We start from the raw sequence: 18,573 nt of genomic DNA on the forward strand, positions 1-18,573 counted from the left end.
AATACCACATTTACAAATGTTTGTAAGCCTGTATACATTACATGTACAATGTATTTTCCTAAAGTGACACTGGGCATGTTTCTATTTACAGAAGAAAAAGATTCATTTGATTGGACCAGTTACTTGCTTGAGGGAATAGACATAGACACAGGACCATTTCCAGACACCCCAGTGAGTAAACATGACACAATGACTGACTGTACAATTTTGCAAAATAATTAATAAAGAGCTTATTTCTAATACTTAAATGTCGAAATGCTTGCGTTGGGTTTATGTTCATGGTTTTTGCAGTAAGCTCTTGAAATGTCCCTGTAGGTCAACTGGTAACAGCCTCACAGTTGAGCTCCTGGTTCCAATATTAGTTGGTAACTTGGAGACCCCTGTTCAATCCTGGGTGAGGACATTTCGGTTGGGGCTGCACCTGTCTTTTGGAAGGGATGTAAAAATGTGGGTCCCGTGTTTGAGGAGACCTCTAACATGTTAATGGGGAAAAGCTAGCAACCCCTCCCTGAAGAAATATACCCTTCTACTAAAACAGCAGTCTATGGTAGAAATACTTTTTTCCAGTGTTCTGCATTACCGGTATATTGCAGAATGTCAGAATCCTGTTCTGCAATTTGAAAACATTTTCTGCAAATACACAAGCCTGCATACTACAACCTTCTTTACTAAAGCCCAGGTTACACATAGCCGAACATGGCCTCCCGACTCTCCCCCGACCATGGTTAGAGTGATTCGGGAGTGATGCGGGAGCTAGGTCGGCTGGCGTTTGGCTGAGTCGGGTGGCGTTCGGCTGAGTCGGCGGGTGTTCGGCTGCGCCAGCCGAATGTTTTGAAAATTTCAAAACATTCGGCTCTGGACGGAGGGTCTGAAATGGGTCGGCTGGTGTTCGGCTGGTGTTCGGTGCGGTCGGCTAGTGTTCGGCTGGTATTCGGGAGTGAGTCAGCAGTAAGATTAGAACCTTATTCACGCCAGAAACACTACTGACTTACTCCCAACTAGTTTCCAACCTACCCATAACTCACCCCAATGCCGTAGACAAATCTCTGCTAACTAATTCTCAACCAAGTGACTACTATCGGAACGTGGGCGAATCACCCCCGACCTTCACACGACCAAAAACAAAGAAGAACACTGAAAGCAGTATTAAAGCTAGCCATGATCCTAATTCGATCTCTCGGTGATGTTAACAACATAATTTTAATTAAAAACGAAAATGACCCCTCTTTTAAAAGTCGCTGAATATGTCCATTTCAATTCGTGAGAGGGTCTGCATTCGGTCGGGGATTAGTCAGGAGAGATTCGGTAGTCTGCGGCTAGAGGTTAGGATGGTTGGGAGTAGGCTAGAAAGCATTCAGGGCTCATTCGGGAGTAATTCGTGTACTGGTTAGGAGATGATCGGCGCATGTTCGGCGCAAAAGACAGGCGTGGCCCAAAAACTGGTCAGACTGCTCCCGAACTTCAGCCGACCTGAGTCGGCTGGTGTTCAGGAGCCATGTTCAGCTATGTGTAACCTGGGCTTTATTTATCTATTTAGTATGCTAAACCTAATAATGCCTACTGATGTCCAATCATATTTAGCCGTGCAACATTGCTGCTTCTTTATTCTCTCAGTCTCACTCTAATATTTACTATTGTCTACTAGTAGTAGTAAAGTTTGAAACAGGAATAACATACATTTACATTGTGTGAAAAGCAGCAAAAGCGTCACTATTTATTCAATATCAACCAAATCAAATAGTTGTTTTTTTATAATTTCAAGAGTATGTGCAAAACAAAATCCAATAACCTGCCTGATAAGGAGGAATGAGGACATGATATCTTTACGTGTCCTGATGCGTAATTAAGATCACATAACCTGTGACAAAAATGCACAGCCACGGCCCAAAAAAAGGAAAAGATAAAATTTAAAAAATCGAAATAATATTACTGGATGGCATACAAAAAAAGGCTCACACAAAACCTTGTCCGCTGAGTAATTTGTCAGGTATGCGCGGTGCAGGTTTCAGTTTATGTGTAGCGCCACTAGTTTGCTAGATTGAGAACTATCGAATCCCAAGCCTGATTTTTTTCATTCTGCAAAATTGCAGGTTGTTTAATTTTTCTTCTGCAATCTTGAAAATCTTTCTGCAAATTGCAGACTGCATGTGGGTATTTCGAACACTGAATAACTACATGTAGTCTTGCACTTTATCAGTATATGGGTCTGAATGAATGATGATAAAAATGCTGTTGAACCATAAGGCAGCATTCAGAGCAGCTCAGACTGTTATGTGTAGGGGAGAAGGGCCAGGGCCATGCTAGAAAATTTGAATCTCTTAACCTCCTGAAACACAGTTACATGTACATGTACGTACAGCTTCTGAGAAAAATTTGGAGAAGAAGGCAGTCACTTCCATTGCCATGGCCATCTAGAATTATTGGATGACAATATGATACAGTTACTGTTTAGTGATGTACATAATGTGTATAATTATTATATTGACTGCAGCCTTGGTCTGATGATGATGAAGATGAAAATGATAACACTAGTTCTGACAACGACTCACTCTCCACATCCAACAACCAGCAGGTGGCCAGTTTGAGGAAGGACTTGGTACAGGTAGTTTTTATGGCCAAGTGTTATTCCACGTGTCATCTATGTTTATATATTATTTGATTTAGCACAGTCATAAGTCTACAACAAGTTGATTTCTTTCATCTGCTGCTTCTGATTTGAAAAAAGTTTAAGAGTTCATATCAGGAGGTAGATGGCCATGTTACTCGCCACGGCGAACCAGCTGGTAAACTTCTTCTTTGGTCTCCAGATGCCAGAAGGAGAAGAGGCCGTCCATACTTGACATTAAAGAACCTTATAGAGCCGGAAACTTGTTTAAGTCGAAAAGACTTGACCAAAATTATGCACAATAGAGAATGCTGGAAGCTAGAATTTGTGAATGCTCCAACTAGTTAAGATTATGAATCAGGATGATGATGATGAGTCAACTGTGTTACGATGATTTGCTCACAAGTGTGGACTTTGTAGTCTATTTTTATTTTCTTTGCTCACTTAGTTATTTTTTTTAAAAAGCAATTAAGATTAAATTGGTGTGGCCTTACTGAGAAATACAGGAAAAGACATTTTCTTCCAAATGTAAGGGATTTTTGGGTAGTATTTTGTTCAAAAAGATAATTATATATACCAAGGCTGATTTTTTTAGTGTTTATAGTTATCAAATAAGTTTTCTTGAAAATTGAACTTTGAATGAAAAGTCGGAAAAAAAAACTTATTGGTATGTCCAACTGTTAAACTAACAGCTTTGTTTGTCTGTTACAAGTATGCAGAACAAGGCTGGTTGCCGAAAGCTGATTGGTTGAAGAACAATGTGATGACGCAGTATTGGAGTGAACGGCCCCAAACCATGGAGCTCACAAACACCCATCACACTGCCAACCTCACAAATATCTGGTACGTCATCTCTTCTGTAAACTGGTCATCCAAAGAACCCATTGATCCCCGTGTTGGCATCACTTAGAAAAAAAAAAAATTCCCCCTTCCACAGTGCACAGTTTTAGAAAATGTTTAAATGAAAGTTAAAACGGGGTACTCTGACGGAGGCTTCTTGGAGGGCAAAACTATCCTTTGGCAGGTCACAGTTGAAAATTGCGGCCACATTTGACTTAGTAGCATCCTAATCAATCAATATTTTGTGCTTGTCAGAGAATTTGCTCCTCAGGGTAAGGACAAAACAATAGAGCAGTGTGCCATCTCTGATTGCCATGTTTCTTTCCTGTGATGGTTTCCTGTAAACATGTTTGAATCAATAAATAACACCACTAATAGTTTGGAATTCCACTTTTCCCATTTTGACAAGTGCTTATATTTTCAATATAAAAGCATTTAAGTGAAAAATTGTACATATAGTTGATGAGTATGATGTACAGTTATGATTGATAACAATAACTTTCATGAATATTCTTAAACGAGTTTAAACTGTAATTTCCAACACAAAAAATTGGACTTACCCAAATTTTAGACCCTACGACATCGGTCTTTGTCAAGGAATGATCCATCCACCGCTGGGGTGACGTCACGTTATGCAGATAGCACACGTGACTCCGTGAGTAGTGGATCGTAAGTATTGGAAAGTCTGTAGCGCCCGCCGTCTCTGTTGAGGGATGGTCGTAGGGCCCTGATGTAAATGGCTTCCTTGATGCCTCTTGCAACGAAGTCCGACTCAGTGTCCAGAATTTTAACTTTATCCAGTGAAACTGAATGTCCAGGGGATTCTATGTGTAAGTGCTGTGAGACTTCTGAGGAGTTGGTTCTTGGGCGTTTGTGCTCGTTGAACCGGGTCTTAAGTGATCTTTCAGTTTCCCCAATGTATGTTTCCTTACAAGACCCTTTGATGTTTTGACCTTGGCAAGGTATATGGTAAACCACTCCGCACTTGCCTCCCTTAGGTATCTTATCCTTGGGGGAGACTAGGAGGCTGCGCAAGGTTCTTGTTGGTTTAAAGCATGTCCTTATCCCATGTGCATTGAAAATTCTCCTAAGTCCTTCGGACAGACCTTTCACATAAGGTAGTACTACAATGCCTCTGTTGGTGTGTTTACTTTCAATGGCACTGTTCGGAGTTAGTTTGCCGTGGAGATTTCGGCCTAGTGGCCTTATCTACAGCCCATGTGGGATACCCGCACTTCTTCAACGCATGTGTGATGTGAACTTTCTCCTCCTCTAAATCTTTGGGGTCAGTTATGATTGTTTCCGCCCTGTGGAAGAGGGTCCGTATAAAACCCAGTTTATGGTCCAGTGGGTGGTGGGATTGGAAGTTAAGATATTGATCAGTGTGAGTAGGTTTACGGTATATCTTAACTCGTATGGATCTGTCCTCCTGTACTACTGTTAAAGTATTCAAAAACGCTAATGATCCGTTCTCCTCAGACTCAAATGTGAACTTAATGTCAGGGTCAAGGCTATTCAGGTGTTCCATGAACTCATGTGCGTACTCTTTCTTAAGTTTGGTATGGGTGTCATCCACGTATCTGTACCACCACACAGGGGGGTGGGGGGCAGAGCTGATGGCGACTTGTTCGAAATGTTCTAAATACAAATTGCATACAATGGGGGAGACTGGTGATCCCATTGCAGCTCCATGGATTTGCTGGTAAAAGATCCCATCGTACACAAAATAGGTGCAGTTCAAACAAACTTTCTACAGACTTTCCAATACTAACGATCCACTACTCACGGAGTCACGTGTGCTATCTGCATAACGTGACGTCACCCCAGCGGTGGATGGATCATTCCTTGACAAAGACCGATGTCGTACGGTCGAAAATTTGGGTAAGTCCAATTTTTTGTGTTGGGAAATTACAGTTTAAACTCGTTTAAGAATGATTTCTACCAACACAGATGAACTTTCAAGCTTCATGAATATTCATTTTGAAAATTTTCTTCCTGTACGAATTCCTGCAGAATCTGCAGGAATTCCTGCAGGAAAGAATTTGTCCTGCAGAAATTTCTGCAGGGAGACATTTTTCCTGCAGGAATCCCTGCAGGAGTCCCTGCAGGAAGAAGTTAAATTCCTGCAGGAAAACATCTTTCCTGCAGGCATTCCTGCAGGAAGTACCTTATACATGCAGGTATCTAGTTATTATAATAATAACAATAACTTTATTGCAAGTTCATGCCCGAAGGCTAATTGCAGACAAACAAGTACATGGGAATACATGGGAATCAAAAATAGTTATCTAGACTACTGTCAAAGTTCTAAGTTAACTAAGGTTGACTATGGTTGGGTTTGACTTCTTTTTTGAAGGCAGTGGAAAATGAAGAGATTAGCAATGTTTGTAGGATATGAGTCCTTTATATTTTGCATTAAGTTATGCTACAGCCATGGTTTCTCAGACCCATTCATTTGAAAGAATCTTGTTTTAGAAAATTGTTTGTTTCTGTATATGGTTCATCAAGGACATTATTTAGAAGATATAATGTCCTTGGGTTCATCAACAGACGCTCAAGGGTCACCGTGAGCGTGCCTTTTCGTTTATCATTTACTTTGTACATACTCACAACATCTCTCAACATCATATGATCATATATTATATTCAATTTTATGTCGTGAATCTTACATGCATGCATGTACTGTAACAGGAGTTTTCAAAGAAGACATACTTAAAAACCCTGGCATACATGTATGTATTGAATGCCAAAATCATTGCTTCTGGCTACCAAGATCCATAGCTCAAAAGACTAGATAATATCTAATACATATGAGTTGAAATATGATAGAATGCCTTGAACATTGATTTGATTTGATTTTATTTGAACAAATGAGATGTTATGACTCATATGAATAGAAAGTTTTCTTCCTGACAATATATCCTCTCCAGGTTCAAAATCCTACCATTTAGACCTTTATAAACAAGGAGTATCCATTCCCCCTGATGGAAATTTTTAGTAATTATTCGCTCCTTTGATATGCCTGTTCAAAGTAGGTCAGCCATTGTCTTACAAATGCTGTCCAATTATCAAGTCCTTGGTGGAACAGATCACACAGGGACAGGGCGTAAAAAAAGGGGCTGCTGAGCTAGCCTGACCATCAACCCTGAGGCTATTGGTCAGATTTGGGTATTTTCAAAACTTCAATCATGCATGCCTTGATGCAAGGTGCTTGATGCAAGGTCAGGTACTTTAAAACTCTGCTTGATAGAAGTGTATTAAAAAAAATTGCAATATTTGTATCATAGATATGTTCAAGGAGGTTAGAATATTGATATATACTTGGTTGTTGAACATTCAGGCATGCATGCTCACACCCTATTTTCAAATTGGCTGACAAAACAGAAAGCCAATATTAAAGCCAAAACAAGCCAAAGACAATGGATGCATGCATAATACATTACCACAAATGTGTGAAAATGGCTGTTGTAACTTGTAGGTGTGAGTACAAGAGGGGCCCAAATCTATTGAGGACAAGCATGTGGTGGGCAAATATAACCAAGGAGGTTTGATTAAACCTCCTTGATATAACACACTTTAAGTGTAACTTTGAATCTGCAGGAATTCCTGCAGGAAAGAATTTGTCCTGCAGAAATTTCTGCAGGGAGACATTTTTCCTGCAGGAATCCCTGCAGGAGTCCCTGCAGGAAGAAGTTAAATTCCTGCAGGAAAACATCTTTCCTGCAGGCATTCCTGCAGGAAGTACCTTATACATGCAGGTATCTAGTTATTATAATAATAACAATAACTTTATTGCAAGTTCATGCCCGAAGGCTAATTGCAGACAAACAAGTACATGGGAATACATGGGAATCAAAAATAGTTATCTAGACTACTGTCAAAGTTCTAAGTTAACTAAGGTTGACTATGGTTGGGTTTGACTTCTTTTTTGAAGGCAGTGGAAAATGAAGAGATTAGCAATGTTTGTAGGATATGAGTCCTTTATATTTTGCATTAAGTTATGCTACAGCCATGGTTTCTCAGACCCATTCATTTGAAAGAATCTTGTTTTAGAAAATTGTTTGTTTCTGTATATGGTTCATCAAGGACATTATTTAGAAGATATAATGTCCTTGGGTTCATCAACAGACGCTCAAGGGTCACCGTGAGCGTGCCTTTTCGTTTATCATTTACTTTGTACATACTCACAACATCTCTCAACATCATATGATCATATATTATATTCAATTTTATGTCGTGAATCTTACATGCATGCATGTACTGTAACAGGAGTTTTCAAAGAAGACATACTTAAAAACCCTGGCATACATGTATGTATTGAATGCCAAAATCATTGCTTCTGGCTACCAAGATCCATAGCTCAAAAGACTAGATAATATCTAATACATATGAGTTGAAATATGATAGAATGCCTTGAACATTGATTTGATTTTATTTTATTTGAACAAATGAGATGTTATGACTCATATGAATAGAAAGTTTTCTTCCTGACAATATATCCTCTCCAGGTTCAAAATCCTACCATTTAGACCTTTATAAACAAGGAGTATCCATTCCCCCTGATGGAAATTTTTAGTAATTATTCGCTCCTTTGATATGCCTGTTCAAAGTAGGTCAGCCATTGTCTTACAAATGCTGTCCAATTATCAAGTCCTTGGTTGAACAGATCACACAGGGACAGGGCGTAAAAAAAGGGGCTGCTGAGCTAGCCTGACCATCAACCCTGAGGCTATTGGTCAGATTTGGGTATTTTCAAAACTTCAATCATGCATGCCTTGATGCAAGGTGCTTGATGCAAGGTCAGGTACTTTAAAACTCTGCTTGATAGAAGTGTATTAAAAAAAATTGCAATATTTGTATCATAGATATGTTCAAGGAGGTTAGAATATTGATATATACTTGGTTGTTGAACATTCAGGCATGCATGCTCACACCCTATTTTCAAATTGGCTGACAAAACAGAAAGCCAATATTAAAGCCAAAACAAGCCAAAGACAATGGATGCATGCATAATACATTACCACAAATGTGTGAAAATGGCTGTTGTAACTTGTAGGTGTGAGTACAAGAGGGGCCCAAATCTATTGAGGACAAGCATGTGGTGGGCAAATATAACCAAGGAGGTTTGATTAAACCTCCTTGATATAACACACTTTAAGTGTAACTTTGAAGTAATTTTTCAATCTATCAGGGTTATTTTGTTTGGTCTTTTGTGCTTTTTCATTTCAATACCTGTCTCTATAGTGACCTGCTAGTCACTTAAACAGGCCTGGAGTAGCCTCGAAACAAGGACTTAGAGTACTTACGGTAGTAAAGTACTCTTTGCTATAAAAGAGGTAAAGATTAGAAAAGGTTGCTGAAAAAAACTATCCCAAGGGTACTGCAATATTACTACAATATTTACTAGTAGTAGGTTAGGTCATTTACTAGAAGTAGGTTAGGTCAGTCAGTTCAAAACCTAAAGGATTGTGGTCTGAGAGGGACATGTGAGATCGTAAACTACTTATCACCTGATGAAACTATCTTTTATCTTTTCTGATGACTTGAATTACATATCAGTGCATGCATTGTGGCTGCTGGCTAACATCTGGATAGTACAAAGAACATGGAGATCATGGTCTCTTTATAAAGATGGGTGAGAAAAGGGAGGGGAGGTGATTATCGCACCCTGGTGATAAAAAGAGTTACAAAATGAATAAACCTTCTTTTAAGTTGCAGTATAACATCCTACGGCCATTACGTGCCATTCTTAGACCCCGTTCACACTAAATGGCGCAAATCGCCGAAATCGCCCTGAGTCGCATTCCTTCACACAAGGGGTTGAACGAGCGCGAGTTGTAAAATCGCGTCCAACAGCTTGATCAACGGCAGACGCGTTATTCGATTGTCGCCACTCTTACTGTTGTGTTCAATGACCTTCTTGTACTTCATCTTGAGGTTTTTTTACCTTTAATAGTGCGGCATTACTTCCATGTTTTCGCGTACTTGGCCAACTCAGGCAGTCGCCACTTCAGTGTACACACTCTGGTTTCGGTGGGATCCCTTGAGTCTCTTCTGAATCCCCACATTCCCGAAGATGGCCATCAGTACATGCGGTTTCGTCATTCCATACGCCAAAATCGCCGCCCGATTCTGACATATTTGCGCCGAATTCGGCGTAATATTCCAACAAGCTAGGATACAGATGAACATCGTATAATGAGCGGAAAGACTGAATTTGCAGATGACCCCTTGACCCATGACTGGGTCAATATGCAAAGTAAAGTGCCCAATGCGCATCAAGGCGATTTCGAGCGTTCATACTAAGTCGGAATGCAGGCAAATCGCGAGTAAACCACCTCCGGAGGAGGTTTCGCGGAAAGTGATTTGTGGCGATTTCAAATGCGATTTGGAGCGTTCATATACTAAGCCACATTATCGCGATTTTGGCGATTTCGCGATTTAGTATGAACGGGGTCTTACACATTCTGACCCCTGGCTCTATCTTCAACAAAATCAATAACAATCAATAATCAACCTTCCTCCCTCAGTTTAAAGGCACCCAGAGCATCTCTCATTGGTCGAACCGCTAATTGTGATGGACAGTCAGGATTAGTCTATTAGGGCTTGGATTTTCTATCAGTTCTCACCACACAACGACATCGTATCTTTGCTCATTCAATTTCTATATGCAATCATGGTATAGTGTTATTGAAACTTACTATGTATAGGAATGACTAAGAAATTAGAGTTTTTGAATTCAAGTTTCAAGCCTGATACAATGCTTTGGATGCCTTTAAATAGACCTTGATGACATAAGAGGCTTAATTATTATGTTTCGCCAACGAAACATATTGTTTTTGTCAGGTTTCTTCTTCTTCTCCTTCTTCTTCTCCTGTCAAATCTTCAAATCGCTTCTTCTCGGTCGTCCGTCAACCAAATTAGCTGAAATTTGGTATGGAGGTAGAGTTTGTGTATACCCCTAGACCCTTTTAAATTTTTTTTCATATAAGTTTTTAAAATGATTTCATCGAGGTTTTTTGGTCATTTTCCGACAAACGTCGCACATTATGGCCTCCAGTGCCGTTGTGTTGAAACCAAAGGACCTGAAATTTGGTTCAGTTGTGCATTGGATATTTACCCAAAGGACCCCATTATTTTTTTTGGTATACACTACTTCAAAATGATTTATTTTGCAATTTTTGGATGGAATTTTTGGTTATTTTCTCACAACTAGGTCATCTTGTAACATAAGCCCTCCTACACTTCCCCTGTCTGGGAGTTAAAACCAAGCAGATGTCAGGGGGTACCTCTACTAATGGTATTACAGAAAGTTATATGTACCTTATGTTACATGGTACGGATATTATATTTGAGATGTAGGTACCTATAGGAAAGGTGAATACACCTGACAACTAATTATGCTCATGAGGACCTAATTTGCATAATGTATGCATGAAGTTGTATGTCCCTTACCGTAAAAGCTGCGGATGTCATCTTTGAGATGTAGGTACCTTTAGGAAAGGCGAACACACCTGGCCATAAATTATGCTAATGAGGACCTAATTTGCATAATTGATGCATAAAGTTGTATGTCCCTTACCGTCAAAGCTGCGGATGTCATCTTTGAGATGTAGGTACCTTTAGGAAAGGCGAACACACCTGGCCATAAATTATGCTAATGAGGACCTCATTTGCATGATTTATGCGTAAACTTGTAATTCCCTTACCGGAAAAGCTGCAGATGTCAGATTTGAGATGTACGTACCGTTAGCAAAGGTGATCACACCTGGCCATGAATTATGCTAATGAGGACCTCATTTGCATAATTCATGCATAAACTTGTATTTCCCTTACCGTGAAAGCTGCGGATGTCATCTTTAAGATGTAGGTACCATTAGGAAAGGTGAATGCACCTGGCCAAAAATTATGCTAATGAGGACCTCCTTTGCATAATTCATGCAGAAACTTTTGCATTTCCCTTACCATACAAGCTGCAGATGTCATATTTGAGATGTAGGTAGCTTTAGGAAAGGTGCACACGCCTGGCCATGACATATGCTAATGAGGACCTCACTTGCATAATTTATGCATGATGTTGTATTCCCTTACTGTAAAAGCTGCGGATGTCATCTTGAACATGTAGGTACATGTAGGAAAGGTGAAAGCACCTGGACATAACTTATACTCATGAGGACCTCATTTGCATAAATTATGCAGAAACTTGGATTTGCCCAGGAGTTATTTTGGGACAGCCCACTTCTTGCATGAGGAGTATGGGCGAAACATCCTGAATTTGCTCTTAAAGCAAATGATGGCCAGTCTAGTGATTTAACTGTATTGTGTAATAAGGAAAGCCTCAATCAGCAATTGTAAGCCATAGATCTTGGTAGCCAGAAGTTGATGATTATGCAATGATTAATGACTATTGTAATTCAATGCAGGTAAACTTGAGTTAAAAAGTAGTTGTTTTTAAAGATGTCTTCTTTAAAAACAATTGTAACAGTTAGAGTACATGCATGCAAGCTTCACAAAACAAAGTTGAATAAATAGACAATTGTGTATCATAAAATATATCATGGAAAACAATTGATTGATCAAAAAGTACCATTCATTGCAATTTTCATTGTTGTGGCCGCCATTGTTTTGGCCTAAAAGTTGTAAAACAAAACTTAATGCACAATATGACTCATATTCTACTGACATTGCTGTAGATATAAGGCAATTCAATTCCTGCAGGAAATATGTTTTCCTGCAGGAATTTACCTTCTTCCTGCAGGGACTCCTGCAGGGATTCCTGAAGGAAAAATATCTTCCTGCAGAAATTCCTGCAGGACAAATTCTTCCTGCAGGAATTCCTGCAGATTCTGCAGGAATTCCTGCAGGAAGAAAATTTTCAAAAGGAATATTCATGAAGTTATTGTTTTCAATCATAACTGTACATCATACTCATCAATTATATGTAAACATTTTTCACTTAAATGCTTTTATATTGAAAATATAAGCACTTGTCAAAGTGGGAAAAGTGGAATTCCAAACTTGGAGGGTGTTAAATGTATTATGGAATTTCTACAGATGAGATGAAATGTTTTCAATCTTGTCTTGATTGTTGACTGTCTTGTATGAATATTGGCCTTCAGGGAGATGCACCAATACAGCAGTGATCCCTTCTACAAGTGTGCAGATAGAACCCCCCTGACAGAGACACAGGCCATGCGGGAGAGTCTGTGGACGTTAGGTGGCTGTCGGCAGTCTTTTCTCTACAGGTGCAGGGAACACAAACTGCTCTTGATGAACAACATCAAGGTTTCCCACATCACTCCTGTAAGTGCACTTAATCATGTCAGTTTGGTAAATACATCTAAATATGATGCTTGTTGGACTCCACTCACCTAGGGCGAGTGGAGTGCTGTTGCTTGGAGTAAGTCGGATGTCATCAGACGTTTCAGCTCTCACTGGGTGTTTCGGCCCTTATCCGTAACACCCTCTTGCTGTCGGGCCCGGCAGTGGTGGCCAGCTCACTGCCCATCCGCTCCTCCTGGCTTCCAGCATACCTCCTCTCTCCTATTCCACAGCCAGCATGAGGCTCTCTCTGCAGCCTCCCCCATCCTGCGTATAGCTACCTTCCTGTCCTTCCCTGCTATCCCTAGTGCTGTCATCATCTTCCACACAGACTGGGCTGGAAATCCTCTGCACCCAATCTCTATTGGGAACAGCCAAGCCTGCCATCCTTTATCCCTGCACTCTTGTAGCAGGTCTTGGTATTTGTTCTTCTTCCTCTCATACGCTTCCTCACATCTCTCCTCCCATGGGACTGTTAACTCTATCAGGACGATTTTCTTTCTGTAAGTGCACTTAATCATGTCATATACTATCATCTGTCGCTTCTCTAAGATGTCATAATAACTTGAACGGAGGTCTGCATTGGTAGAGGTACTGTAATTCTGGGTCAGAGTTAGTGATGCGTACTTAAACCCCGGACCTGTTCCGGACCTGTTCCTAACCTTTAGGTTCAAGTCCAAAAAAAACTAAACATCTGGAAACAAGTCCGGACTTGAAAAAAAAATCTCTCGCTTTTACACTCCTTTTTGATTTAAACCATCTTAAAGCTTCCTTAGATTGTGAAATTTGCACTGAAAAAATATGAAAACATTGCTGTTTTGTGTTTATAACTGAACTTCTGCATTAATTACTGACTGTACATGATTCCGCATATTGTAGTTTTCAAATTGCATGTAAAATATATGCCAATATGCAATTTTACATGAAACAGGAAAAAAAATATTCGTAGCACACATATTCCATTGGTTCAAGTCCGGACTTTCAAGTCCGAACCTGAACCTAAACCTCTGGACTCGAGTCCGAACCTAAACCTAAACTCGGGTTTAGGTACGCACCACTAGTCAGAGTTAGACTGTAATTTACCAAAATTTTCGACTGTCCAACTCCAGTCTTTGTCAAGGAATGAGCAATCCACCGCTTCTGTGATGTCATGTTGTGCAGATAGACCACAACACATACATATAGAGTCTCATGGACACTCGGTCACACTAGACAAAGTAAGAATCCTGGACACAGAACCAGACTTTTTTTCAAGAGGAACAGCACATCAGAGACGGAGGGCGGCATCGACTTTCTGCAACTTCTGATCCACTGCTTTGTGACGAGTTCTATCTGGCATAACGTGATGTCACGGAAGCGGTAGATTGTCTATTCAGTGACAAAGACTGCAGTTACTCAGTCAAAAATTTGGGTAAGTTCAATTTTTTGGTATTTGAAATTACAGATCAGCTGTTACAGTAATATTATGAAATCCAAAGGTTCTTTAGGTCAGTTGATAAGATCAGTACAGTACCAGTACAGACACGAAATACACTTAAAGAAAACTTTTCAAGTAGTTCAACAGAATACTGTTATGCTATAAGGAAAAGAGAGTCTGAATTGTTTGGTACCTAAAACAGAAGTGAGTGCATCCTTTCACAGAAATTTGTGAAATTTCCGCAGAACTTAAGTTAGACCTGCAGAACTGTCCACTGTGTATGATACAAGTCATGTACATTCATGCTTGTGTAGCTTTTCTTTTGTCCAACATTGTGACTTTTGATTTCCTGTATTTTACAGGATGCCTTACAGAGCATACTGCAGAAACTTGCCTGGTATGGCAACATCACGCTCTCCCTTCATCACATGATTGACAGTGTCCTCACACGATCATTTAGTTGCCATGACAACAGTACTAGTGAGCCTGTGAGCCGGACACAGCAGGCCTTCACCTCAGCACTGCTGCGATGTCTACAGGACTTCAACAAGAAGTTGGCAAGTTTGGAGAGAAGACTTGTTTCTCAAGGTTTGTTTGTCTGTTCGGTCAGACCCTTGAAGTGCTTAGTTTTACATACTAGGTTTTACAGTAGCTGGGTGTATTTTTACACGGAGGGGTTGCTAGCCCCTCCCCTTTAACGTGCTTGAGGCACCTTAATGATCATCTTAAACGGGACAGTCACCCATCTGTCGTCCCTTCTGAAAGACGGGTGCAGCCCCAACAGAGAAGCCCTGCCGAAGGATTGAACCTGAGTCTCCCAGTTAACATTAGACCCAAGAGCTCAACTGTGAGGCTGTTGTACTATAGTTGAGCTACAAGCTTAGGGCATTCCTAAATGTTTGTAGCTTAATGGGAAAGTCAGAGATAACACTTGTTAGTAAGTGCTCAGGGAAAGATCCAGGGTAGGGATTACGCAAATGTAACATCGGGTTCAGGACTGGTACAGAATCTAGTCAAGGTCTAGACCTGTACTTGTACCTGACAGGTGCTATTTGACAAAGTAACCTGACTGGTCTTCATTGATGATAGAAACATTGAGTTAGTGAACAAAATGTTTATTGATAATTAGACTAACTGTCTTCATGTATCTTATGCACAGAAACGTATGCTGCCCGTACTTCTATCAAAAGGATCAGATTCTCACATCAAAAATAGTGCTGATTTCAACAACCAAACAATGATTTATATTTTTCCAGTGTTAAATTTTGGTGGAATAGCACTTTTCCAGAAACAAAATAAGTAAAAATGTTATACACTTGAGGGTAACTTCGGAATCCTAAGTCTGTTCTGAAATGAAAACATGAATGTTACATGAAGCTAGAGTTCCATGACTCTTTATCAACTTATTACTAATAGTATGCAAAAGCTTCCCCCATAGTTTGTTGCTGCTGTTGTTGTTGCAACCTGATAAGTTTGAACATGTTAAACTTTGCATTTTTCACAGAGGAGCTGGTTACTTTGTCAACCATGATAGGGACACTTCAGGAGCAGTTTGGAGAAGTGAGTATTGCAACATGGCATCATAGTAGGGACTGGCCTACATGTATAATAATTCAACATGAGAAACAAAATGCAGTGATTACTTCTGGATTTTATGATTCACAGACTCACATGTCTGAGTTTAGCGGATTGCATCTGGACAGATTTATTTGATTCACTCACACACTGGGAAGGACCTGTACTGTACTATGTGTACCATAGGTATGGTGGGTTCTTTTGCATGCTAGAGGTGTGGCTCTCCTCAAACACAGGACCTCCATTTAATGTCTTACATGTATCAGAGGGATCGGACACCCCTAGCTGAAGCTATACATGTACTAGGTACTCATTTTCATCGGAATGAAGTGAGGAAATTGGTGTTAAGTGCCTTTCCCAGGGGCACAACGTCAACAACAAGCTGAACATGTGTGTTTCAATGCTAAATCACATCCAACAGAGAGTCATGTACTACATGTTTACATCTGGAGGCAAGAGCTGCAGCTGCAACAGGCTTGTTTTATGGGTTCTTTCTAACAACTTGTAAAATTAAAGAGATGATCGTAGTGGTGCGGACCGAAACCCATGTTTCGGTTCCGGTCCGGACTCAAGTCCAGATGTTTTGTTTCAGGTCCGGACTTCAAAGTCCGGACTTGTAAGCCCTCTAAACTAGGGAAAGATAATTCACACACAGGCCAACTGCAGGACAACGTAACATGTATATTCAGAACATTATGCTCTCTACCAAGCGTGATGACCTACATGTACATGTCGCGTCTCAAGAGCCTTGGCTGCCTTGCTAAATATTTTGACGTTCCCTGGCACACTGGATCACTTCCATACCCAGCTGGAATTTGTCACAAACTGCCGACTTGCCCCCTGTGACATGCACCATTCCCCATGCAATAGATTCCCGGCTACAATTCCTTGCAATGCAGGACTTTGTCAGAAAGTCAGGTCCAAAATGGCGCCCACTGGGAACCACGTGACCCATGTCATGGCTAAGCCAATCACATTGCTAGGTTCCCTTGACGTCACCCACATATGCGAGAAGTTGCAAGATTTCAATAATGGCTGACATTCAGAAGCCAACTTAGCGATAACTAGAGTTCCACGACCTCATACCTTGGCCAAATGATTTTAACCTTTATGACTGACGTATTTAGGAGTGTTTCTCATCAATCATAAATCATACCAGTTGATCGTCTTCAGCCAAATAACAGAAGTTGTCCAAAGTATGAGCTTATCAAAGAAGGTTATGCTAACATTTATCATCAATTATGCAAATGAGGTCCTTATTAGCATAATTTGATTCAACGATGTTCACATTCACATAACTTTCAAATGCCACAAGTATGAAATTGCCATCTTTTACCTGTATGTAATTATAGTAGTTTCTCATTAATTATGCAAGTTACGCCTACAATTGCATATTTTCTATCTATTAACATTCCTCTCTTCCTTAGTTACAAGTGTCACATATATGAATAGTCATATTATGGAACACAGCGGGCTTTTGAAATTGTCTCATTAGTTATGCAAATTAGAAAATCTGATTTGTATAATTATATCTAACTAGAGTTCCACGACCTCATATCTTCGCCAAATAATATGAATTGTACCGACAGATGCAAGTACCAAATTACCGCCATTTACCAATATGACATTACATAGCCGTTTTTCTCAACGACCATTGAATTTAAGTCTTTATTTGCTTAAACAATATCTATCAATGTTCCCCTCTTTCTCAGTGGCTTGATATGCCACATGTCTTAAAGTCCTCTCATGGAATGTCAATAACAGTTAGACATCCAGGTAATAAGGATTTTTCTGATTTGTTTATTCGGCTGTAGATAAGTACAGCCAGGGCTACCCAAAGGCTAAGGCTATTACGGGTTAGCCCTAGTAACTAAACAATATCCCCCTGATACAAGCTTTCACAAGGACTGAAATATGACTTAAATGCATATGAACGCGCCCAAACTTAGAACTCGGCAGATTTAAAAAAACAATTCATTAAACATGCAAATTAGGTCCTGTTTGGCATAATTATCATCTAACGTCAATCATCAGATTCATTTTTAAATCTAGCTATGTTCATACCAAACATAACAGATACATTTTAGTCCTTTCTTTTCAATCGCCCAGCTAGTAAGCTAGCTGTTGACCTAGATTCAGGACGCCAGCTGTTGACCTAGATTCTGGACGCCAGATGTGTACTATCACATGCCGCGCTACTATGGTGCAGCAGTGCTATACATTTTCCTCAATGATTACGTAAAGTAGGTCATGATCTTCATAATGAGCATATCATTATGTTGATCATCACCTAAGGTACATATATACCAAATACAAGAATAATCCATCAATCACTGCTTGAGTTATCCTCCTCAAAACTTACAAACAAATAGGCCCACTGCAGTTTACGGCAAGCCGCAAGGGGGCCCAAACTTACATCACTTACTCCCTGCCCCAAGATCTATCTACCACTCAAAAATCCTAACCATAGCACCTGCAAAAAAATTGATCACAAACTTTGAGCGGATTAATAAACTTTCCTTATTTATTATGCAAATTAGCTCCTGATTTTCATAATATGTATTTGATTATGTAAAACATTACCTAAGCTATCTACATGCCAAAAATCATGACGATCCGTCAACCCCTTCTTTAGTTATTCGCCTCCAAAGGTTTCAACAAAAACGCCAACTGTAGGTCCAAACAATGCGCTAGGGGGCCCAAACTTGCACCACTCATTCCCTGTTCAAGATTTAATGTATTACTGAAGAAAACATGAGCCTGGCACCTCCAGAAAATTCGACCTCAAACTTTAAAACTCAGCTGCAGTACCTTA

General features: G+C 40.0%; 1 protein-coding gene across 3 annotated transcripts in view; it reads left to right on the forward strand.

Moving 5' to 3' along the window:
- The window catches only part of LOC136425760 (gamma-tubulin complex component 5-like), a 56,319-nt gene that overhangs the window by 22,159 nt on the left and 15,587 nt on the right, over nucleotides 1-18,573 (forward strand). For 2 of the 3 annotated variants that reach the window (XM_066414702.1, XM_066414704.1), the window contains 6 exons: nucleotides 92-171; nucleotides 2,492-2,602; nucleotides 3,318-3,448; nucleotides 12,565-12,748; nucleotides 14,546-14,771; nucleotides 15,688-15,743. In XM_066414702.1, the coding sequence (XP_066270799.1) occupies nucleotides 92-171; nucleotides 2,492-2,602; nucleotides 3,318-3,448; nucleotides 12,565-12,748; nucleotides 14,546-14,771; nucleotides 15,688-15,743 (788 nt within the window). The remainder of the gene's footprint in view (nucleotides 1-91; nucleotides 172-2,491; nucleotides 2,603-3,317; nucleotides 3,449-12,564; nucleotides 12,749-14,545; nucleotides 14,772-15,687; nucleotides 15,744-18,573) is intronic. The other variant, XM_066414703.1, reaches the window with a different exon arrangement.

This window comes from Branchiostoma lanceolatum, chromosome 19 (genome assembly GCF_035083965.1).
Source record: "Branchiostoma lanceolatum isolate klBraLanc5 chromosome 19, klBraLanc5.hap2, whole genome shotgun sequence".
Taxonomy (NCBI): domain Eukaryota; kingdom Metazoa; phylum Chordata; class Leptocardii; order Amphioxiformes; family Branchiostomatidae; genus Branchiostoma; species Branchiostoma lanceolatum.